General features: G+C 37.7%; 1 protein-coding gene across 1 annotated transcript in view; it reads left to right on the top strand.

Moving 5' to 3' along the window:
• The window catches only part of ZNRF2 (zinc and ring finger 2), a 68,984-nt gene extending 44,684 nt beyond the window's left edge, over window positions 1–24,300 (top strand). The window contains exons 3-4 of the mRNA XM_090287058.1: window positions 16,373–16,478; window positions 24,225–24,300. Of these exons, the coding sequence (XP_090143184.1) occupies window positions 16,373–16,478; window positions 24,225–24,282 (164 nt within the window). The 3' untranslated portion in view covers window positions 24,283–24,300. The remainder of the gene's footprint in view (window positions 1–16,372; window positions 16,479–24,224) is intronic.
• The last annotated feature ends 494 nt before the right edge of the window (window positions 24,301–24,794 follow it).

Here is a 24,794-nt window from a genome sequence, read left to right as displayed (position 1 = left end):
ATAGGGGGCCCAGAGTGATCGTGTTAGGAGATGATTCAGGGTGTTGTGAGTGGCTCTCTGCTGCAGGTGGTATTTTGGCAGGATGCAAAAAATTTCAAATTGGCACCGTGAGTGTTCATGTGTATAGGTTGCCCTTAAGTCAGGGACTGCCTACTTCATGTACTTTTCCCTCTTTCATGTACTTCATTGTTTAGTTTATGGACCTAGTAATTCATTGTATAATCTATGAACAGGATATACATTTTATGAGCATAGTTTCTCTTCATTTTTTTGTTCCTCATCTGCTAAAATGTTTCAGAACAAACCAAATATGAGATAAATATTGTTAGTAAATTCTTTGTCTTGATTTTGTTGGTTTTTTTTTTTTTTTTTTTTTTTTTAAGATTTAATGTGTTTTATTGATTAAAATATTACATTTGTGCCACTTTCCCTTCCCTCTGCTCCCCTCCACCCGGTGGCCCCCTCCCTCCAGTTGTCCCCCCCTTTTAGATTATGTCCATTAGTTGTGCTTACAGTTCCTCCCAACCTCTCTCCGTCTATTCCATTCCCTCCTACCATGATCTCCAATTCCTATATCATCTCCCTCCCTCTCCCCACTCCCCCTCCCTGTTGACCTCCCCCCACTATATTTCCCTTACCCACAGTTCCTTTTCCACTCTCGTTGCCTGTTTCGTTTGCCTTTGTTTCATCTCCCTAGCTTCTGTTTTTTAAACCAGTCCCTTTAACTTCTCATATAACAGTGGTTTGGATCTAATGAACTCTTTCAGTTTTATTTTGTCCTGGAAACACTTTCTCTGTCCTTCTATTCTGAATGACAATTTCGCTGGATAGAGTATTCGTGGTTGTAGGTTTTGGATTTTCATTACTTTGAATATTTCTTGCCAGTTCCTTCTTGTCTGTAGGGTTTCCCTTGAGAAGTCAGCTGATAGTCTAATTGGGACCCCTTTGTACATAATTCTTTTCTTCTCTCTTGCTGCTTTTAAGATTCTCTCTTTATCTTTAATTTTTGACATTTTGATTATAATGTGTCTTGGAGTGGTTCTCCCTGGGTCCAGTCTCTTGGGAACTCTCCTTGCTTCCTGGACCTGCAAGTCTATTCCCTTCCCCAAGTCTGGGAAGTTCTCCTTTATTATATTTTCACTCAATTTTTCAAGTTCTAGTTCATCTTCCTCATTCTCTGGCAAACCAATGATTCTTATGTTGGGCCTTTTATAGCTGTCCCAGAGGTTTCTGATCCTCTCATTGTTGCTTGCCATTTCCTCTCGCTGCATTGGTTGACTGCTAGTTCCTTCTCCATATTCCAGTTTGTTGAAATGGACTCTGGATTCCTCACCATCTGTCTCATATGTGGTTTTGTTCCTTTCGTTATGAAAGTTTTTCGCTTCTTTCATATCTTTTTCCTGCTCTTTTGTGAATTCTGTAAGCCACCTGATAACAATGGCCCAGAACTGAGCCTCTGACAGGTTTCTTATCTGTTCATCTGTCAGGTTCTCTATCTGCTGTCTGGTGAGCTGCACCACCGGGATCTCTATATTTGTCTGCCACATTTTGACAGATGCGTTTTGTTTTCCTGGGCTGGCTGTCGGGAGCAGGGGGCAGTGCCTGCGTACGCGTCACAAATCAGCGACCGGCAGGCGCGCGACCTATTTCGCAGCTCTGTGGTGCTTTCTGTGGGGGCGGGGGTCCAAGATGGATTCACACAGTTATTCAGCTAGGAGACCGGGATCCGTCCTCCCGCCCCCCTGGGCCTCACTGTTCAAGGCGATGCTGCGGCTGCTCCCCAGCGCCGGAGTCGCGCAGGAGTCGCGCAGGCCAGGGGCTTCATTGGAGTCCCGCACGCCAGGGGCTTGATTGCCTCCAGGATTTTTCGCCGCCCCGCCCCGCCGCTCCGCAAGCAGCTTTGCCTTCTTTAACTCTTACCTGCCCAAATGGCACCGCTGGTTTATAACTTCATATGTTGGGCTTCCGTGTAGCTTTATTTTCTGGAATTTCTAGTTATCCTTTGTTTTGAAGTAGTTGTATTCCACTATAGTTGTAGAGGGAGACCTAGCGTGTCCGTCTAAGCCTCCATCTTGGCCGGAAGTCCCGATTTTGTTGGTTTTTAAACTTCAGTGGATCATAGCATTTTTGCATCATGTAAAGTTCAGTTTGTATTTTAGACTTCTGTGATTTAGGAAGATTTGTATTTTAAAAATCTTTGTTTTGTTTACAGTCGGTACTATTTGTGTGTGTGTACGTGTACCTGGAAGAGGTATACCTTGAAATAAGTTTGTCTTCTGAGAATTCTTTATAAGCTTATGTCATGAATCAAAGCAGAGCCTTTTCAAAATCATCAGAAAGAAGTAACTAACTTTCATGGGCAGAGTCAGATATGACTCTTACTCTGTTAAATTAACTCATTGAAGAAATACCGAGATGGGCAAAATTAGGTTTACAGCTGTATGTGAAACAGTTTATTCTTGCGTTATAATTTATTAATTTTTGTATTATTTTTTTGTACGAACAACTGTAAACCTACTTTTGCTCGCCCCTGTATTGAGTCAATTGGAAGGGAACTTGTTCTGTAAGGAAAGCGAGTGGAAAGGATCCCAACTCGTGAGCTGTCTGTGGGAGAATATATGTTATTTATCACACTCACTCGAGGGGTGAAGATAGACCAGAGCAGGCAGCCAGCGAGCCCTGGGTTCCGGTGTGCGCATGCCGCCTTCTGAGGACCTGGCTCTCTCAGCAGTGCCATTTGCAGGACAGAGGAGACTTTCTCCCTCTGCAGATACTGTCCAGCTTTTCAGCTGGTCGTGTTCTCATTTTAGGTTATAAACTTGATGTCTGCCTCGCATACTACATTGTCTTGGTTTTAAGATTCCCGCCCCCTAACACACATGCACACATTTTAATGTTTCTGAATTCGGGATGCTTTCTGAATGGACCTGTCTCTTATAATCGAGGTTTTTTAAAAAGTTGCCAACAATCACCAAGCAGAATTTAAAATCAGGGGATAGTTATCATTCTCTGAGTTTCTGTCAACTTGCCCTTCTGTGGAAGATTTCTGTTATCTGATTTGATGTCTTGGTTCATTTATTTGCATTGGTGATTTCTGTGGTTGAGTTTTAACTTAAATGTGATTCCTGGTTGTAGTTTTAAATGATTTCATAAAGATTACATCATGGGGCGGCATTGAAGCAATGTTTCAGTACTATAAATTGGCTGTCATGACACAAAGTAAAGAATTATTGCAGTAGAAAGTGTCACATCCCTTCCAGGGGTCCCCAGCCTCTGGGCCACAGACCGGGACCGACAGGCCTGTTGGAACCGGGCTGCACAGCGGGAGGGGTGCTCGAATCAGCCCGACACCGTCACCCTTCCCCGTCCGTGGAAAAAACCGTCTTCCACGAAACTGGTCCCTGGTGCCGGAAAGTTGGGGACCACTGCCTTATACTATATTATGGAAATTTCAAAGTAGATGATGTCCCAGAAGAGGTTGGCAAAACAAAAGCAGAACTATTCTAAAACCCTCATGGAATTTCTATAGAAAAATAGTTACTTTCTATTAAAAGTGAACTTGTGATGAAAATTTAAAAATATATGAGGCGTGAGAGTTAGCAGATGTGATTAGAATTAGCACCCCTAGAACTTTTAACACTATAAATGTTTATTTTTCAAATTATTAAAATCATAAAAGGATGAATAAAAAATATTAGTAAAAAGTAAGTTTATGTTTACTTTATAAAGATAAAGGATCAGAAATGATCATAACAAGAAACCTGACCATAGTTAGTCTTATCCAGTTACCAGAATTTTACACCTATGGGACTGAAACCAGTTCTACTGCCCTTCTGTTAACATAGCTACTCAAAAACACCTATTTGCATTTAAAGTTTTATAAAGAACAATAGTACTGTGTACAAAACATGGACTTGGAATTCAGCTTGCTGGGTTCAGCTCTCCATTCTGTAACTTAATGGCTGTGTAACTTTGGTCTTGGTTTCCTCTTCTATAAACTTAGGACTAGAAATAGTGCCTGTCTTCAGGAAGTTATTGTAAGTATCAAATGAGAAATCACATATAGTTTTCTGTAGGTACTGAGTGCTAAATAGTAAAACCTGTAATGACCAGTAAGAAACATTACCTTTGACTTGAAAGGTAAACGTTAGTAGGTGCCATATTTAATATGCTAACAGATACGAATTTTTTGATATTTCATTTTAAAAGCTCATAGTTTAATTCCAAGTTAGATGTCTAAAAGTCTTACATGGCAGTAATAGCTCCTGTGAAAAATGGAGAGATAGAAAACTACCTGCTTTCTCATATGGTGTGATAATTTAAAGCTGCAATTTAATGAAAAAATATTTTCCTACTTCTTATAAGCAACAAGTGTCCTACCTACACAGCTGAAATCTGAAGTCTAAATTTGCTGATAGGCAGATTGCTTAATCTTTATAGAAGCATAGATCCTTTTATATTCTGTAGAGAAACAGAAATACTGTAAAAAGCTGACTATACATAGATAAGTGTTCATACTGAGATGCAGTTTTTCCTGTGGCTTATTATAAAAGAAGACACATAGAATAGAAATTGAAATTGAAATACATAGTTCAATAAGAAGGAAGTTCTGAGTTTTTTTCTGATTATGTTAATAAAGTTTGAGAAAGAAGATTTCTTTTTTCTTTATTTACTGATCCTTAAGTTGTCTCATCATTTCATAGATTTTTTTTATAAGCCTTCGGTTTTTTATCCTTGTATCACCTTGAATAACTTTTTTTATTCCAACATTCAAAGTAAGTTTTTTTGACTTTAAGAAATTAGAGGAAGAAACGAAACAGAGACCCTAAAGAGACTTCCGGAGTGCAGGACATCAAGTGACCCAACCTCACTGTCCTCGGAGAGAAAAGGATATTCCTGCCCCGTCTCAGTTCTTACTTTGGTTAAGATGTGATAGTGACTAATTCTCATTTTCAAGGAATTCTAATTTAGATAATAAAATGCATTTTTAAAATTGAGCTCATTTTTATGGTTTCTGTAGGTAAGGAACCTATAGGAAAGCCCACATCTGTCAACAGTTTTGCCCTTTCACAAAGTATTTTTTATATATTAAAAGATAAATTACTACTCTTGGTAGACATTTAATCTAGACCTTGCAAGGATTAATAACATCTGGAAAGAAATGGAGGTGTCCAGAAATAACAAGGCAGGTGTAGTTTGGGGCAAGGGAGACTTGAAGGTGAAAAAGTAAATTAGGTGTTTAATAAATTATTTGGAACTTGGAAGATTAATCTTGCATTCATATGCAAAAAAGTTTGTAAGGGAAAGACTTTCTTTACAGGCCTTTTTGGCAAACAGTATGGCACTTTTGTGGAAGGTGGCTCCGTGGTGTGCTGGGAGGAAAAGCGGCTGTCACGTGAGGCATTACAAAGGAAGACCTGGGGTTGTGAGGGAGGAGGAATCACCCAGGATCTGAGGGTCAGCTGTGGAGTGGCTGGCGCACTTGGCAGTGAAGCATGAACGAGAGCGCCTAGCTGGTCCAACAGTATGCTGAGGGTGTTGGCCTCTGCGGATATGGAAACTATGTAATAGGATTTTTTTTAAGGATTTTTCTCAGGGGTAAGGATTTTGCAGAGGGTCATTGGATATTTTGTTGAGTTCAAGAAAGATTTTAGAGAGGATCGTTAAATGGCTTGTGAATGTTTTTTCTGTGACCCTTTATAACTTGTATAATTTACTAATTGCCCTTTTCTCCTTCCCTGTAAGTCACCTTGGCCCTGATCATTGAAAACACTGCCCTGGATTTGCCTCAGAGTTGGCCTTAAGAAGTATCTTCCAACCCACTGAATGAATGGTTTGGTGTCAGGGTAGGCTCTGCCTTTTGGGGACTTACATTTAACTCTTAACATTTTAACAGTATGTCAAGGTAATATAAGATTAAAAGTGATAAAGAAAAATATTCTAGATAATCTTACTCCTTTGCCATCTAAATATTATAGATTTCTTCCATTTTCTGCTAAACTGATTTTCGGATCTCCAGGGTTCTTGATCCCTCGGCACCTCCTACGTTATAGTTATTTTTATTACTTAATTCCCTTGAACTGTATTCCTAGGCCTCAATTCCTAGGTCTTTCCTTGTGATGCTTTGTTTAGTATGAGAGCCCTATATCTAACTGAAAAAAATCTTTGACACCCTTTTCTTGGATTTTTAAATACCATTCTCTCGTAGAAAGAACCAGGGCTCGTAGGAGCAATGGCTGATTCTAGGGCTGCAGCAGGGATGCGTTGCATTGTCTGAAAGTGAGGAGGTGCTCACAACCCGAAAGATGAGATTTTGTCAAGGGACGCAGAAGTCAACCTGAAAGAATTCCCAAAGAACAGTTTGAGCAACAGAATTAATATAGCATGGTATTGGGTTACAACCAAAGTATAAAATAAATATATCTGAGTGCATCAGTCAATCAGTAAATCATACAGAGAGTAAAAGTTTAACCTGGAGATTTAATGCTAAGAGGCAAACCATTTATTTCTTCAATTAAAAAAAAAATCAACATTCCCATCTGTTGTGATGAAAAAGAACTTGCTTCCAGAATTTTCTCATGTACCATATATGCTTTGTGATTTTAAATACCCCCAAGGACACACTAAAGCATAATGTATGTGGTGAGTGTATCATTTGAGATAACATAATCTCAGTTTATTATCAGCATTAATTACAATAGTGGGTGAAAGGGATTTAGGGTGGTGAGAGCTATTCTTAATAAGCCTCAGCAACAAAAGACTATAATTTTATCTTCCCCAGGTTTTAGAGGGAAAAGTGAGTTAATTTTATTAGATTTTATTGTGGAATTCTCTTAGTGAGGGCTCCAATTAGATGTCTCTCTAACCTCATACATTTTATGTTTATTATATACACGGTACAGGTGAGGGCATGGAATGTATAGTTTATTATTCATTAGCGTAAAACTCAGCTGGACTCTTTTAACCTTTATTAAATCATAAATCGCTAAGAAAGATGTACACTGTCTTTCGCTCAGTGCTAGTTTGTTGTTTTTTTTTTTTCATATTTTCAGTTTGCCTATCAAAGAACGTGATTTGTCTCTGCATTTGTTTTGATTCATTGATAACCTATATCTTTAGTGTTAGACATGTTACATCAGCTTAGGTGGTATTTTATAGTTTTGTTACTGTATGAATGGCATTTGTTTTTACCATTTGAATTTCAAAATGGTTTTAGCTTTAGTTTTTCTAGGCGTCTCTTGGCTAGCTGAAATTCATGCTCACATAAATCTTTTGAGAAGAGCTCATGGGAAATAGTACCCTAGATGTCTTGCATGTTTAATATTGCTTGTCAGTGGTTTGTATTTTTGAGTAACAGTTGACTGGGTGTAAAATCTGTGGGTTACATTTTTATTTTATTTTTTTACTTGAGGATATTATGATCATTATTCCAGTCTTTTTCTGTAAAATGCAGCTATAGAGAAGTCTCAGGCCAACCTGATTTGCCTTCCTTTTAGAATAGACAGTCTTTTTGCCCAGGTGCCCAAGGAGCTCTGATTTTTATGACCATTATCTACTAGGGTATATTTTATTTTTTAAGGTATATTTTATTGATTATGCTGTTACAGTTGTCCCAGTTCTTCCCCCTCCCCCCCTCTTCACCCGATATCCCCTTTCTTCTAGCAATCCCTACCCTTCGTTCATGTCCATGCGTCACGCATGTAAGTTCTTTGGCTTCACCCTTTCCTGTACTATTCTTAACATCCACTGTTTTCCTCCTGCCGGTTATGCTTCTTAGTCCCTGCACCATTTCCCCCGTCCCCCCCCCCCCCCCAGCTGCTAACCCCGCAAATGATCCCCACACCTAGGATTCTGTTCCTGTTCTGGTTTGCTCAGTTTGTTTTTTTTAGATTCAGTTGTTGATAATTGTGACTTTTGTTGATAATTGTGATTTTGTTGTCATTTTACTGTTCATAGTTTTGATCTTCTTTATCTTATATAAGTCCCTTTAACACTTCATGTAATAAGGGCTTGGTGATGATGAACCTCTTTAGCTTTACCTTGCCTGGGAGGCACTTTAGCTGTCTGTTTTGTTCTGTTTTATGAAGATTAGAAACCCTGTCTTTCCCAGGACACAACCATCTAAGGTTTTCCACCCAACTCCCATCTCTTAACTGGTTCTGCTTGAGGCCTCATGGGCCCTTTCAGGCTAAAACTCAAGTCTTTATTCAGTTCAGGGATTATTTTGTTATAGTATTTCTTTATTATTTCTCTGTTCCCTTTTGTGTGTGTGTGTTAAGAGAGGGAGGGAGGGAGGGGTTCCTGTAATTTCAATGTTCCAGCTCTTGGATTTGTCCCCTGTGTCTTATGATTGGGGGGTTCCAGTTACTTACGTGATATTTATTCTAGATTACTAATATAGTTTTCTGCAATGACCTTTCTGTTTACCTTTCTATGAAACATTGCTGTGTGTACTTAGCTTATGACCTTTGTCTGTTACATATGTTGGCAATTGTAGAATCTCTCAACATATATGTAGATCATACTGTTATTTCTTTCTTAAATAGAAGATAGAATGCAAGATAATTTCTTGTGAGCCCAGTGGTCATTAGCTTGGCACACAGTCGGGCCTTTTTTTTTTTTTTTTTTTTTTTTTTTTTTTTTTTTTTGAAGATATGCGGGAAGAGGTTCCCGGGTTCTGGGACGCAAGGAGAGTTCCGTCCCCTGCCCGATTCGGAAGCATCTTTCCGGTGCTTTGTCAGAGCGGCCTCCTCCCTTGTCTCGGTTGGACTCACTCAGGCCCTTCTGACGCCTTGGGCAGCTTAAGTAAGGGTTGGGAGACTTTGACCAGGCCCATTGGAAAGAAGGAAACCTCTTTCCAAATCGGTCTGTTTTCCTTCTCCTTATAACAATCTGAAGAAAAATTCATACTTGCACTTTCTCGATTGTCATGTGATGTCATTACATGGGATTTCAGATAAATCTAGATTTAGAGTCTCCAGGATCCAGCAGTTAGTCACAGTTATTTGAGTAATTTAGTAACAGGGTAAAAGGAATCAAGAAAGACCTCTTGGTTGTTAATGTTCCATGACTGTTAATATCAGAGCTACTGTCCCAGCTTCTTGCTTTTTCCAGAGAGAGTTTTATACTTTGCTTTATTATTTCAGCAGTGCAGATTTTACATCTCTTTTCTGTGCTACATACTTTTAATATTTTATTCATACATACTAATCAACCTGTAATTATTCATTGGCTCTGGTTGACTGACTGATGCGAACCTCTTGGATAAAGAAGTTAATACACAAGAAAAGTAGGTCTGAGCGCAGGTGAATCTCCAGACTGCCCACAAAGTGCCCAAGTCACTGAAGCAGCCACCCCTGGCACGTGGGCATTTTCTGTGTCCATTGGCTGTTCATTTATTGTTTTGTGTGTTCCCTAGTCTCCTGAAACCTTTTGCTTCATTAGCTGTTCGAACAATATTTATTTAGCACTTCCTGTGTGTAGTACACTGTGCCACTTGCTGGAATCAGCAAAACCTGTTAGGTTCACTGCCCTTGTAGAATTTTTCTCTGGTTTCTTTAATATGGAGATTGCAAAGTATTGGCTGCATCTGGTTCACAGGCATTGTTTTGTTTGGCTTACATAATATCAAAACTATTTTTGAGTCAGTGTTTTGAAAATGGGAAATTTCACTTAAAAACCTAACTTTGCGGCTAGCCCCTTTAAAATATATAATGTTCCTTTAACACAGCTGTGTGCACCAATTTGCCACGCTTACCTAAAACCCGGGCCTAAGTCACTTAGCATTTCTGTCACAGCTGTGCTGTTCTTATAAGACAGTTTTTCAAAGATGAGCTACTTCTTGAGTATTCTCTGGCAATCCCCATTTGGGCGTTTGAGCTTGTGACCCTTGTACAGTATTTCTCTCAGCCTGCTCATTCCGTTACAGACATACACATCGTAATGCTCCTTCTCAAGATTATCCTTACAGAAGGATAGAATCCCAGTTCACAAATCTGGTGATAGCTCTGACATACCATGACATGTATCATGGCATGCCAGAGTATGATTTGAGTTGACATTTTTCAGTTTGCTTCAGTAATGCTGTAGGTAAGTTAATTTTTATATTCAGCTAACAGAACTGTTTAAGTATTTTCACATTCATTAGCACTTTTATTTTTAATCATCAGTATTAAAGATCATGTAAGGTATAGGTATTAGGATCTGCAATTTATTTGAAGGAAATGAGGCTCAAGGAGGTTTTTGCAAAGTTCAAATTTGTTCTTCTGGCATGAGATGGCCTTTCATGGGCATTATCGCATTGCATCTTAACAAGCTTGAGGGACAGGTGGAACCTGCAGGTTTCATCACTGTTTAGATTCGAGAAAGCAAACTCAAAAGTAAGAGTTCTTTCTTGCCAGTAATCGCATCACTAGTCTTCAGAACAAACCTACTCCTTGCCAGGTGCAGGGCTAGATATGTAACAGCTGTTCAATCTCACTTACTTCTTACCACTGCCATAGGAGGGAGGTATTGTATCCCCCTTATATTTCTGAATAACATGAACAGTTGAAAGTTGAACCTAGAACTGTCTGTAACACTTTTCCTTTCTTTTTTCTCTCTTTTTCCTTTCCTTTTCCTTCCTTCCTTCCTTTCTTTCTTCCTCTCCCTCGTCCCCTCTCTTTCTTCCTTTCTTTTTTTTTTTCTGGGGGCTGGAAGGGGGACTATGTCATATATGATCCCGATTGATCTAGATTGCTTGGTTCCTTTTTTTGTTGCCATTAGAGCCTACATTCTGCTTTTTGTGTTTTGATTTTGGGGGCTGCTGTTTTTCTCTGCAGTGATTCCAAACAAAAATGGCCCTGAAACTTAACTTTAGTTCAATGTATATTTTATTCTGTTTTTGTATATATTCAGCAATTTTAATTTATTTTTCTTTTTAGTGTGGACAACTCATTTAAGAAAATACTTGTTTAGGGTTTAGCAAGTCAGTGTATGTAATTGGTTTTAAATTTTGGTTTATTGTTGATTTGTGACAAAGAAGGGGCATAGGAAAGTTAATTTGATTTGAAGCTTAGGGAATAATTTGGTAATTAATAATTTCTTAGGTGCTTTGTATGACATTTTGCAGCTTGTTGTTAGGTACTTAATTTTATAAAATACGTAATCCTGAGCTAGCTTCTATTAGGTAAGTTAGGAACAAAAAGACCCAAGAGAACTAAATGTGTAAGTTTGAGTTAGTGTTTCTTTTGTGTCTTTTACCTTTAGTTTGGGTTCCTTTTTATTTTACTTATACTTTCTTGGAGATGGCGCCAAGTGTCAATTTTCAAAATACTCCTAAGAGTACACATTTTTTCTTAAAAGTTGTCAGAAGAGTCGCAGGTTCTCTCTCCTTTGAGGAATTAGTCTTAATTTTAAATTACGTTTCTAATAATGGAGATGCAAAGTGACTGTATGTTTGGCCAATTCTCAGTCATATTTAAACTAAAGAAATCTTCGATGCAGTAATTGTCAATGGCATCTAGGCAGAGGGAGCTAGTAATTCCTACTCAAACCAGAATAAGTTTAAAAGTTCTTCCCCTGTTTTTTATTGATATATTTGTTTTACAATAAAAATGGCAATTTCTCTTTGTTAAAATGTCATTTCTAATTTTCCTGAGTATATGTGAGTACAGTAAAAGCTTACGGATCTGTAATCTAGAATATTAATGTTAACTTCTTTTAAATTCATTAGAGGTAACTTTATATCTGAAGATATTTATTAATAAATCTTGCGAGCCCGTTTTTCATACTTTGAGTAATTGCTTCTTACTAATGTTGTGAATTTTTTTAATTCTTGATTTTTCTAGGGATTATTTCTCATTTCAGCTGCTTTTGTTTTCTACTGCTATCATTGAGGGTTCAAGAACAAAAAATAAGTCTTCAGGTAAAATGCCTGATCCATAGTAGTGCTTGGCATTGTATTTTGCTGAAAAGATCATATACCTGTTTGGATGCTTGATCTGAAAATAGAGTTGTGATGATTATGAAATTTTCGCATGGAGTTTTCTTGGCTGCCTTCTAACAAATTTCGTTTTATTTGTTGTTTTTCTTTTTTTCTTTTTTCCCCCAAAAGGATTTTGGCTGTCTGCTTTTTTTCATGTGTCTCAATCTGCAATAACTTTATGGATATGTGCTTGTACTTGCTACATATTTTCATTTTGCATTTTTGGCTGCTTGAATTTTAAGTAATTTCTTTGGGCAATGCAAAGTAAGAGCTTGAGACTCCACGTAAAAAATCAATTTACAGAAGTTTTTGATTAGTTTATAAATGTATGTTTCTTATCTACTATATATTTTAGAGTTTCATATTTTACTAAAATTAAATAAAATTTAGAATTTAGTTCCTCAGTTGCACTGGCTCCTTTGGGGCCGTATGTGGCTCGCAGCCCCCATTTAGAACAGCACAGATGAGAAACTATTTCTGTCGTCATAGAAAGTCCTGTCAGACAGGGCTGTTTTTCTGTCCAGTGGAAGGAAGGTAGCAGTAATGTGTAAGCTTACTTCTGATATCAGTTTTTATAACAGTGTAAGAACTCCACACAGAAGGTGAAGCATATGGCTAGTCTTGCGCTATTTCCTACATATGGTAGTCATCCCCATCTTGAGTATTTCAAGCTTACAGTTGCCTATAACAGTTCATTTGCTTCACTATTCATGTTCTTTCACAGTGAAATTTCATGAAGTAGTAAAAAAGCCAAGTACTTAGTCCAAATTCAATTTCTGACCCCAGGACTTACTAGTTTAGTAACTTTTGGTAAGTTACTTAACTTCTTTGAGCCTCAATTTGCTTATCTATAAAATGGAGATAATATTAGTTACCTCATAAAATTAAAAGTAGTTTTGAAGACTTAAATATGTCTAAAAGCATTTAACAAAGTGGACATTTACAATACTTATAAGTACAGAATGAAGCCAAAACGTTTAAATTAATTAGGTAGTGTCATTTGATTGGAGCTGTTCCCAGCCTTTCAATTACGATAGGTCTTTAGAAATGGCTAGATCAGGAGGAGTATTCGGTAGAAGTTTCTGGTGGCCAAGGCATTATTTATGATTCTATGTAAAGTTGAAACAACTTCAATACTAGAATGAGGAGGAAAAGGAATAGAAAAATGATCAGCTTTGTTTTTGGAAAAGTCCATAAAGTGTTTTATGATAAATGCAATAAAAACTAATATATAGTGTTTTGTAACAAAGATTTTCACATAATTCTTTCAAATTTAGCTCCATAATATTTGAGTGCCTTTATTATACTCATACTAAAGGAGAGAAAAAGGAAACTCAAGGTTGACCAGCATTTTGAGGTTGTCTAGCTAACCAGTATTGAGAATGGAAATTCATACTATGTTTTCAACGTTAAATCTTAGATGTGTTTCTCGGGCAAGCGTATATTTCAGGATCTCTAGGGATGGACCCAGGTATATGTAATTTTTTTTCCTAGATTGAGACAATGCATACCCAAGTGATTCTGGTGCCCACCTTTGGTTTAAAAATCATTGTTCTCTTCCAGGTTTAATTTTTCTTTTTCTGTTTCGGTACAACGAAATCAACGCATAAACCATGTGAATAAGACAAAGAATGAGACTGATAACTGATATGTTGGTTTAACCTTTATTGTTCCAGATATTTAGATAGATCATCAACAACACTTTTGAAAAACTAACACAGTTTAGTTTCCTGTTCACAATCTTGAGTGTCTCTCCATTTGATCAGTGCTGGTGGCGAGGGGAAATCCAGACTAGCCAACTATGGGAGTTGAATCTCTTGGTGTTCCACCTTCTGCTTCCCTAATATCAGTTTTGGTGACTTAGTAGTCTGCTCTCATTGTAGCCAAGTCCTAAAGCATTGGCTCTGTCACCTGTAGCAGTATCTTAACGAATGTTTTCAGTTGATTGGCCAAAGGTCTTTAGTAATCTTTCCTCAGCTGTCTTGAAGATGCCTCAGTGTCCTGGATTTCGTAGCATTTCCAGGCCATATTTAACTCTGAATGTATCACATTACTAAGCTCCAAACTGAATGAAAAGACAGTGTCAGGATGGGGTGGGAGAGGAGAACACTCTAGGCAGCAGTTATAATCAACATTGTGTAGTGAATTTTCAAAGGCGGAAAATATTTTCAGAAATACAGACAGATTCTGTTGGAAATAAGACTTTTCAAATTTGAATATGAAACATTTGCTATTTGAGACAATAACTTGAGGTTTTGCAATGAGAGTGACCTGTCTTATGTCTTAAATCAGAGTTGCTTATCAAAATGCAGTTGAGCAGGGGCAATAATATGTTAATATTGGCTTTTAATTTTCTGAGCAAAAAGCATTTCACTAGGAACTATTTACAATGAATACTGGGCTCCTTCTGTGTCGAAATTAATGTGTTCAGGATGTTTTTGTATATAGGTGCACCTCACTTAACACATAAAATATATTTCTGATTATTTTTCTTTATTAAGATTAGGGAGCTTATGGTTAAAGTGACTGACTTTAATATGGCATTCTAGATTAAACTAAAAAGTTTTTTTAAACTTAGTACCTACAGAGCATAACATTACATTCTTTTTTTTTTTCCAAAATATACTGTTAAAGTAGCTATCACTCTGTTTGTTATATGCAAATTGGGTTTTCTTTGTTGTACGGTAAATAAATTTTCTTAGATACAGGATAAAACCAACGCCTTTTAAGATACTAAAGTTTTCTCAACTCAAAGATCTTTTTAAAAACCTATTGCAATAAAGACATGAGACTCGATAGTCATAGGCCCACTTAGAAGCAGTGTCAGACAGCTGTTCTTCTGGGAACAGTGCATTCAGAAGCCTGTACTTAGAGGGTTTCTTCTTATTTTCATTTGGCGTTAAGAATCTGTGACATAGACTTACTGCAAAAGGGTAATACTTTTTCTTTTTTAAAAGGTGGTCCATCTCATTTTCCTAATTTATGATGTTTGAGATTTTATGGTTCATTTAGACTTGAATCCAGATACATTGTTAATGTATTCCAAACGTAGGAAATGTGATACCCTATTCCATCAACTCTGAGACATGCTTCTTTCATATTTTGAAAAATGAGATGCATCTTAAAATTGATTTGTATCATAATTTAATGGAGGCATTTTTTCCTTACTTGGTGGTATATAAAACTAATGCGTAATCATTGAATGTCTTAGGCTTGATAAAAAGTGATGGTTGATTTTTTTTAAAGTTTATGGTGTGGTATATATACCTTTGCAGCAAAAAAAAAAAAAAAAAAAAAATTAAATGGTGAGAATATATTATGTTATTTGGCATTACAGACTTCTGATGTTTCCTTTAGATAATTTTCTTTTTGTCCCCACTACTGTTATCCTAGCGTCAAATCTAAAACAATTTAATGAGTTTGATGGTCTTTATTCACCAGAAATCAGCCAGGGATTGGGGGTGTGCACCACCTACCTGGCCCTTCCTGAGGGGTTTTGGGCAAGAGTGAGTTTTAGGGAGCGTTAGGAGAGGCAACAAGCAAGGGCCCCATTGGCCAGGAGGGTGGCTGGCAGGTCCTGTTTCCTCGGATATTCTATTTTAGGCAAGATCCTTTTAAAAATTAAAATTTAAGATTAATAAAATGCCATTTAAATTAAAATTTCAGTGTAAAACAAATTGAGAGAATGTTTTTGTTTTTAAAGAAAGTTTTGCTTTATAAAGAGTTTTCCCACCTGGGAGGAGTTTAAGCAGCGTCAGGGCCCTCTGGAGGCCGCTCCCGTCGCTGCCTGGAGCAGGCGCAGCGCTGTCGTGGAAAATAACTAAGAAGCGTCCTTGCAGCCAGTGTCTGAAGTCCTTGTGTTTCCAAAGTCCCTTTCAGGACCTGCGCAAAGCTTTGATCTGTCTTGGCATTTTCTTGAGTTGGGCAGGTTTTTTAAAAAGTCCTATATTCTGGGTGATTTCTCTAACTTAACTAATTTTGTTATTTTAGAATTTTAAAAATATAAAGATGTTTTTATTTTATGTCTTTGCAACTACATTATGCTCTAAACTTTTAAAAACTTATCTTGAGCACCAAATTAATATTGATTAGTAGAAGGAAAACGAACTCCAAATGACAGATCGCTGACTTACTGATAAAGTTTTATAGCAAAATCCTTTGCAAGTTGGAGGATTCTGTACTGTTCTTGCTTTTACTCTAATGCCTCACTCAATGAAATGGAAATGGAAATGAGAGACACTGTCTCTAAATAAAGGTAAACATTCTTCATGGCTTAGGAACAGCATTTTAAACGCAGGTGCTGAGTTTTATATGTTTCTGTCAACATGCCAGTCCCCACTCTGTAAATCATCACTAACATAGTGATTCTCCCTTTTATTGTCCTGAACTTGTTTTCTCTTTCCTCAGAGGACGTCCTGAGTAAAGATGCTGGGGAGTGTGCAATCTGCCTGGAAGACTTGCAGCAGGGAGACACCATCGCTCGCCTGCCGTGTCTGTGCGTCTATCACAAAGGGTGAGTCATCTTCACACTGACTGAGGTGGTGCTAGAGCGAAGAGCTTCCTCCGAGTTTCAAACATTGCAGCTAGGGCTGAGAAGGTTTCTTCTTCCTCGACACTCCCCCCATTTCTTAAAAAATAATGTCCTCTTTTTCCTGTTAAGCCCATATTTGTTTGTCCCCAAGAATCCATCATTTGTTCAGCATTTCCTGTGACGCAGGGGTCATTCATAGCTTCTTAAATGGGTCCTCTCATGTAAGCCTTGTAATAGTCTCATTTCACAATAGGAAGTAAGGAGGGACCACAGGAGATAAATCTCTCCAGGGTCGCCCAGCTAGTACATGGAAGAGCAGAGGTTCCAGCCATGTCTGTTTGACTTCAAAGCCCATCTGGTTTCTCATAAAGTGTTCTTGGTATCAGAGCAACCCAGAAAATCTTTAACTTCAAAATTTGTTTAAGTTAATCACAAAAAGAATAGAAAAGTAACTTTCAAACCAATAAAAAAAAATGAGAAATTTGGTTTAAAATCAGGGCATGGGGGAAGCATAGAGAAAACAGTAAATAATAAAAACTAAACAAAAGTAAATCCAATATCGTCGTCGTCGTCGTCGTCGGCAGCCGTCCGTCTCGAGAGACGATGGTGTAGCTTCTTAAGAGTCTTATCTGCACCGCCGAGAATGGTTGTGCAGTCCGACTCGGGAGTGACACGGTATCTATCTCCTCCCGTGTTGACGCTGGAGTATCCTCTCCAGTGAAGCTGAAGCTACAGAGCCTGGGCAGGGTGATATGGAGGGTCTGCTGTTGCCCATGCAGCAGACCCCCCCTCTCTTCGCAGCTGAAGGGTCCAAGGGAAAGACGGAGTCAATACAGCTTGGCTTCAGGTGCGCCGCAGGAGTTGCCGGTGTTGACTACAACGTCAAACCGCCTTAGGGACTCCGGCTCCGGATTTTCTGTCGGGGTTTACTCCCTTAGCCTTTCCCCTGAAGAGGTATGCCGCAAGGCAGCGGAGGTTTTTTGGAGTCAGAGTTTTCCTTCTCTGATGTGCCCTGACTGGAAGATCGAACCAGCGACACTTAGCTCGCAGGCCGACGCTCGATCCACTGAGCCAAACCAGCCAGGGCTTAAATCCAATATCAGTAATTATAATAAATCTAAATTGAATACAGTGATCCCTTACTTATCGCGGGTATTACATTCTAGACACACACACCCCCCCGCGATAGGTGAAAATCCACGAAGTAGGAACCTTACATTTATTTTAGTATTTACTGTACAGTACCGCAAAATCCCGCAATATAGTGAAAAATCCGCGATAAATAAATACAATATTTTTTAAAATCCCGCAATACAGCGAGGCCGCGATAAGTGAACCGTAATATAGAGAGGGACTGCTGTATACCAGCTGCAATCAAATTGAAAGACTGGGATATACTGTTGATAAGCAACACACTTAACCATAAGGATATAGAAAAAATATGAAAGTAAAGGGATAGAAAACTATCCAAATTTTAATGAAAAGAAAACTGACAGTTAAATTAGTATCAGACAACACAAACTTTGTAGCAAAAAATATTATTAATATATGATAAAAGTATATAAAATTCTAATTTGTGTGCACCTAAGAACATAGCCTGGAAGTAAAATATTTATAGAACTGTCAGAAAAAATTACAAATTCATCATGATAATAGGAAATTTCAACACTTCTCATTCAGTCAAGCAGACATATAAGAGGTGCGAAGACCTAGAAAAATTGAATACACTTAACAAGTTTGATCTAATGGATGGGTGTGTGTGTCTGTCTGTCTGTCTGCACCCAGCAACTAGAGAGTGCATTTTCTTTCAAAGTCTTGTAAAAATGAATTGTGTACCAGGCCATAAGGGAAGTCTTAGCAAAATGTAGAGAATTATTACCATGCAGAAAGATCTTCTCCAACTACAATTACATATCAATAAGAAAACATAATCTTCACACATACTTTTAAGTATCATGTGGATAAAAGGAGAAATCGTAATGGAACTTAGAAAATATTTGGAACTGAATAATAATGAAAACCTTCTTGACGTTTTTCTAGAGTGATCCTGGGAAGGTTTGTGTTCAAGTGGAATGAAAGACTGTTAATCAATAAGCCATGTTCTTACTTAAGAAATTAGAAAAATTGCAGAATAAACACAGTGAAAATGGAAGGAAAAAATAAAGATCAGAGAAGAAAATAATGAAATAAAAAAAATCTATACTAGAGACTAACAATGTCAGAAATTGGTTTTTTGAAAAGGCTAATAAAATAGAAAAGACTGTCCCCAGAAGGAAAAAATAAACAGTACAGGGATGAAAAGGGACACATAACTTCAGACATGACAGAAATTAAAATTAATTGGAAATTTATGTGAAAAACTTTATATTCTTTAAAAATTGAAACAAAATGGGCAATTTCCTTGAAAATATAATATCAAAAATGATTCAAAAAGAAATATTAAAATCTGAATCAATTAATAACTATTACAAGAAGTCATTGAGACTAACCCTGAAACAATAAATATTTTTTAAAAAAGAAAACAGAAGCCTAAACAGACCTGGAAAGACAGTTTGACAGCAGGTTCTGCCAGACAGCCAAAGGACACCATGGTAACAGTTATAAATTCCCCCAAAAGTAGAGAAATATGGAAGATTCTCCCATTTATTTTATGAGACTAGTATAAACGTGCCAAAATTAGACAAAGACAGGATAGGAAATTAGGAGACAGTTTCATTTATGAACACAAATGCAAAAATCCCAAAACCAAATCCATCCATATATTTCTAATATAATGTCTCGTGACCAAGACAGATTTGTGGTAGGAATGCAAAGTATAAGATTAGAAAATTTGTATGTAATTCACATTAATAGAGGAGAAAGGCCATATTAGCTCTCAATGTGAGAAAACTTTCAGTAAAATTCTATACTTACAGTATTAATGGTTTTAAAACAAATGCAAAGAATAAATATTAGACAAATTATTAAATAAGAATTTAGCTGGCCAGATATGAGCTCAACTTAAGAAAATTGGTTGCATTCATATCCCAGTAAGAAAAATATATAACAATTTTTAAAGAATAAAAACATTAACAGCAACAGAAACTGCAATAGCAGTGAGGTATATTAAGAACAAATCCTACAAAAGATATTCAAGATTTTAAAACTGTATGGAAAGATATTGTAGAAGATCTAAAATAAATGTGGAGGTATACCTTATTGTAGATAGGAAGACTCAGTGTCATAAAGAAAATCAGCTCACTCCAAATTAATATGTATAATTAATACCATCCCAGGGTGACAGCGATGCAAGATGGCCTTGGACAATTTATGAAAAAGTATACAGCCTTAAAATAGAATGTGGACCTAAATACACAGAAGGACCCCCTTTTATAAGATTTGTAACGAAAATTAATATGAATGGGGTTAATAGTTCTGATGGAGTGGTGCAGTGCTAACAAAATGGCAGAATTCATATAGCATCACACTTATCCTGCAAGGGCTTTGGTGCCTAATGATGCGCAAAGGACAGTGTTACAGCAATTAATCAAAAAGAAAAACTATAGGCTCTCTCCCTCCCCCATCATTCGATTTAAGCAGTCTTCATTTTCCACAGTAGTAAATTTTCTAAATATATCTGAGAGACCTCAAAGTAAATCATACTAATTTTTTTGTCCCTTTGAAATGTATAAGTCATGCTGTAACAACAACAAAATACTATCCCAGTCACATCTCAACTAGTTTTTCATGTAGCTTAACAAGTTGATTCTGCAATACATACATGATCAAAGAGTAAAGGACCAAGAGCATTCCAAGACTCTCATGAAGAAGAAAGCCTTGCCAGGGGGGCTTCTGTATGCAAATTCATTACAAGACAGTGAAGACAGAGTGAAAGGGCATAGATGGGCCAGTGGCACAGAGTGGAGTCCACAGACGTGCATCTGTGAGACAGGCGACACAGCACGGGAGGTCAGAGCATGAACCCTTGAGAGTCAGGACCCCCAAGATTGAAATCTCAGGCCCTCCACAAATTCACTGTGGTCTTGGTCAAGTTATTTAGTTTTTCTCCCCCTTAGTCTGTAAAATGGGGCAATAATACCAACCTCATAGAGGTATTAAGAGGTTTTAACTGAGTTAAATTTTAGAAAGTACTGGCACATGATTGATGCTATGTAAGTGTTTGTTAAATAAATGAATAAATGAAAAAATTGACTTGCCAGAGGTTTTAGTACTATGTAGTAGGGAAAGAGTGAACTATTCAATGAATGGTGCTGGGGAACGAATGGTTCAATTCCTATTTTACATTTGAAAAAAGAATCAATTCCAGATGGAATAAACATGTGCATACTAAAACCAAAAATCTAAAGAGTTGGAAAGAATGTAGCAAAATGTTCTTGACCTCTTGGTAAGGAATTTGCGGGGCATCGGGGGGGCAGTTAGGATAGCCTTCCCCAATAAAAATTTGGAAGAAAAGTTGATAATTTTAACTACATTAAAATTTATAACTTTCTTGCATCATTATACTGTGAAAAAGTAAAAAACTAGACCTCAAGAGTGAGAGTTTTTTTAAAATACATAAAACAGCAAAGGTTTTGTATCTTAAGCAATACTGTTTTCAGCAACTTTCTATAATGCAATTAGCTCATTGCCTTTGGTAAATGGGAGAATGGCGACAATATAATGAATGACATTATCCTCCCGGGTCATGCACAGTATTTGTCAACACATTAATGCTTTGTTCCATCAGATGAAAGCACGTATGGAAGCAGGCAGTGGAAGCTAATACAAGGATACCCATTCACTGGAAATTCTTACACCCAGTTCCGTTAGGCCATGGGCTTTATTTGGGAACTGCTTGCGTGCTTCATAGCTCTACTCAGTTTTTGTGCTTTGACTTTTGTCTTCATAACCCAACAGTATCAATCCTTCCTTAATCCTCTTTATGGCAAGCTAACTTCACCCTTAAAAAAAAATCCTATATTTACATGGTAATTTATTTCTTTGGAACTCACACATATTCTACCTACAAGGTTGTATGATTTCAGTGATCAGCCTTTACCAAGGTTTTTTCCCCTAAGTCCTATTTTATTGCATGATTTTGTAGAAAGCAAGTATCGTTAAAAACGTGTATATTCGTCGTCGTCGGCAGCCGTCCGTCTCGAGAGACGATGGTGTAGCTTCCCAAGAGTCTATCTGCACCGCCGAGAATGGCTGTGCAGTCCAACTCGGGAGTGACACGGTATCTGTCTCCTCCCGTGTTGAATCGACATCTTGCGATGACGCTGAAGCTACAGAGCCTGGGCAGGGTGATATGGAGGGTCTGCTGTTGCCCATGCAGCAGACCCCCCCACCCCTCTTCGCAGCTGAAGGGTCCAAGGGAAAGACGGAGTCAATACAGCTTGGCTTCAGGTGCGCCGCAGGAGTTGCCGGTGTTGACTACAACGTCAAACCGCCTTAGGGACTCCGGCTCCGGATTTTCTGTCAGGGTTTACTCCCTTAGCCTTTCCCCTGAAGAGGTATGCCGCAAGGCAGCGGAGGTTTTTTGGAGTCAGAGTTTTCCTTCTCTGATGTACCCTGACTGGAAGATCGAAGTAACTTCCTACAGATCTATTCTTTAAAAAGACAAATCAAAAGAGAAAATTTGGTGGAAATTGTTAACAGTTAAGAAAAAAGGAACCCCAAATGGCCAGGAAACATACAGATATAAGTTGGTATACTTGGCAGATAGCTCTGTAATAGCTGTATTCGGCATCCTATCCTAGAACTCAGTAATTCCACTCCCAGCTCTATGCCCTGGGGGCATTCTTGACTTTGTGCTCTTGGACAGAGCCACCAGACTACTCAGGGTGCAGGTCTGGGGTGAGATAAGGAGCCTGCAGCAGGATGTAAATCCATATAATGCTGTCCTCGATTTTTTTTTTTTTTTTTAATTAAAACCTTGTGCTTATTGTAACTAATTAGTGTGTATTTTGGCTCAGGCCCCTTGTCTCATTGAGGACTGGTTGACAAACAGCTGGTGGATTAGCACCGTGTCTCTGGACAGCACTTCGGGCAACGTGGCACTGAGAGACATGTGCGAGCATGTTCATAGCATCAGGTGTCCGTCAGGAGAAGAACGAGTGCACAGCTTGTAGTGCGCTTGTGTAACGGAGTACTGTATGCGCTGACGACGCAAGGACCAGAGCCAACAGCTGCAAATCTCAAACCAGTTGGTTTTAGAAAGCAGTTAGAAGAAACATACTTTATGGTAGCGCTTACATAAAACTAAAAACATTGAAGGACTTACATAGTTACAGAGTAAGACAATGCCTAAGCGTGAAATGCCAAATTCAGGGTGGTGATTTCCTGCTGGTGTTAGGAGAGGCAAATGTAATGTTTACATAATGTACGTTGATAGCAGTTTATGTGAGAAGAACCTGGGGTTTTAAGTGATTACTTTCTCAAGATAAGGCAAAATTACACAGCTGTAAACTAAGTACCCATTTTCGATCATATAGGTACTATTCAGATGTGCAGTGGCCTGTTAGTATATCGGGAGTGTTCTGTTCGGTTCTCAGTACTTTAAGGGGTATTCTGGCAGACCAGGGAGCCTCTAGAACCGAGCGAGCAGGACAGGGAGCAGGCCGAAGACTGTGACAGCCCAATCGGGCGTGTGTACTTAGACGGCGGACGTCTTAACAGCAGCAGAAGTTGTAGCTATCTGAAAGAATATCACAGGGCTGGGATACTTTACTTGTTTTTTCTTTTAATTTCTTCCATCATTTGTTCTAGTTACATACCGTAGGATCTCGTTAGGACGCGAGAATGATAAATATTAATTTTGCCCTTAAATGTATTAGCCAAGCCATCTTGCCTTACGGCCTGTGCAAACTTGACATGTGTCAGCAAACAGTTTGAATCCTGCTTGGGTAACTTCCTAGCTGTTGGGCAAGTTACTTAACATTTTCAAGGCCTTGCATTTATCATTTGCCACTTAAAATAGAGCTTTCTGCAATGATGGAAATGTTCTGTGTCTACTGTCTAACCCTTGAAATATGGCTAGTGTGACTGAGGAACTGCATTTCCCTTCATTTAACCTTAATGAATGTAAGTTTGAACAGCCACATGTGGTACGTGGCTACTGCACTGAACAGTGCAGATCTATATGAGGTTGATTATGTGCACCCTAATATTTAACCCCCAGTAAAATCATAAAATATTTCATAAATGTGAGTGGATGATGATATACTTAATTTGTGTATGTATATGTATTGCAGGGTAGAGTAGAATTAGAGTATTTAATACATATAAATATGGTCTTTTAAAATGTGATGCAATATTGTCAAGAATTAAAATTTAAAAGCTGTTTTTGATTATATTGATAGGTGATGTGAACAGGTTGATAATTGCATAAATAAATAACTATTTTGAAGAGAGACATAGCTTTCCAGATTTGTCATTTAATTTTGAATAATGGTAAAATGGTAGTTCTTTAGATTCTCTTTATATAATGATTGTCGTTTCAACTTTAAAGTACTCAGCATAATTTTGCCAAGATTATTTCCTTAACTGCTTAAAATAATCAAAATGTCATAAACATGTCTTCATCTTTTACTTAATACGTATATGCCAAATATGATCACTTAAAGTAATTAAATTTTCTTTTGTAAAGATATGTTAAAGTCAAGAAGTAAGCATTTTTATTATGGCTGTCATGACATAAATAATTACACATAAATGTATCACTTTTCTGGTTTTATTCTTTTCCAGCTGCATAGATGAATGGTTTGAAGTAAATAGATCTTGCCCTGAGCACCCTTCAGATTAAGCATCAGCTTCCTGTTTTATAGGTAATTCTCCCTTTTCCCGTTTAAGTTGTTATCTGAATTATACATTCTCAGCCTCCATTTTTATTCTTTCATTCATTCATTCAGGGGTGTGTGTGTGTTTCAGACATTGTGTTAGGCTACTATATAGAAAACTCATGTTAAAATATATATAAATAACTTTCTTGATTAATTTCTACATTCTTGGTTTTAATAACATTAGCATATTTAATTTTTTGTTTAATACTTCTTTAAAAAACCAATGGAGTGTAGATATCATGACCCCATTTTACCTTTGAGAAACCTGAGGGCCAGGGTAATTACAACTTTATATTGCATTATTATATGTCAGTCATTGTTCTAAGCATTTTGTGTTTATAAGTAACTCATCTAGTTGTTTTAACGACCCTTTGAACTCAGTAATCTTACTATTCCCATTTTGCAGGTGAGAAAATTAAGATACAGAGAGGTTAAGAAACTTGTCAGGGTCACATAGCTAGTTCTTTGGTAGAGC

The sequence above is a fragment of the Furipterus horrens genome, unplaced genomic scaffold (genome assembly GCF_987537825.1).
Source record: "Furipterus horrens unplaced genomic scaffold, mFurHor1.1.pri manual_scaffold_9, whole genome shotgun sequence".
In the NCBI taxonomy this organism is placed as follows: Eukaryota; Metazoa; Chordata; class Mammalia; order Chiroptera; family Furipteridae; genus Furipterus; species Furipterus horrens.
Note: the sequence above shows the minus strand (reverse complement) of the source record. Positions and strands in the feature narration are given on the sequence as shown.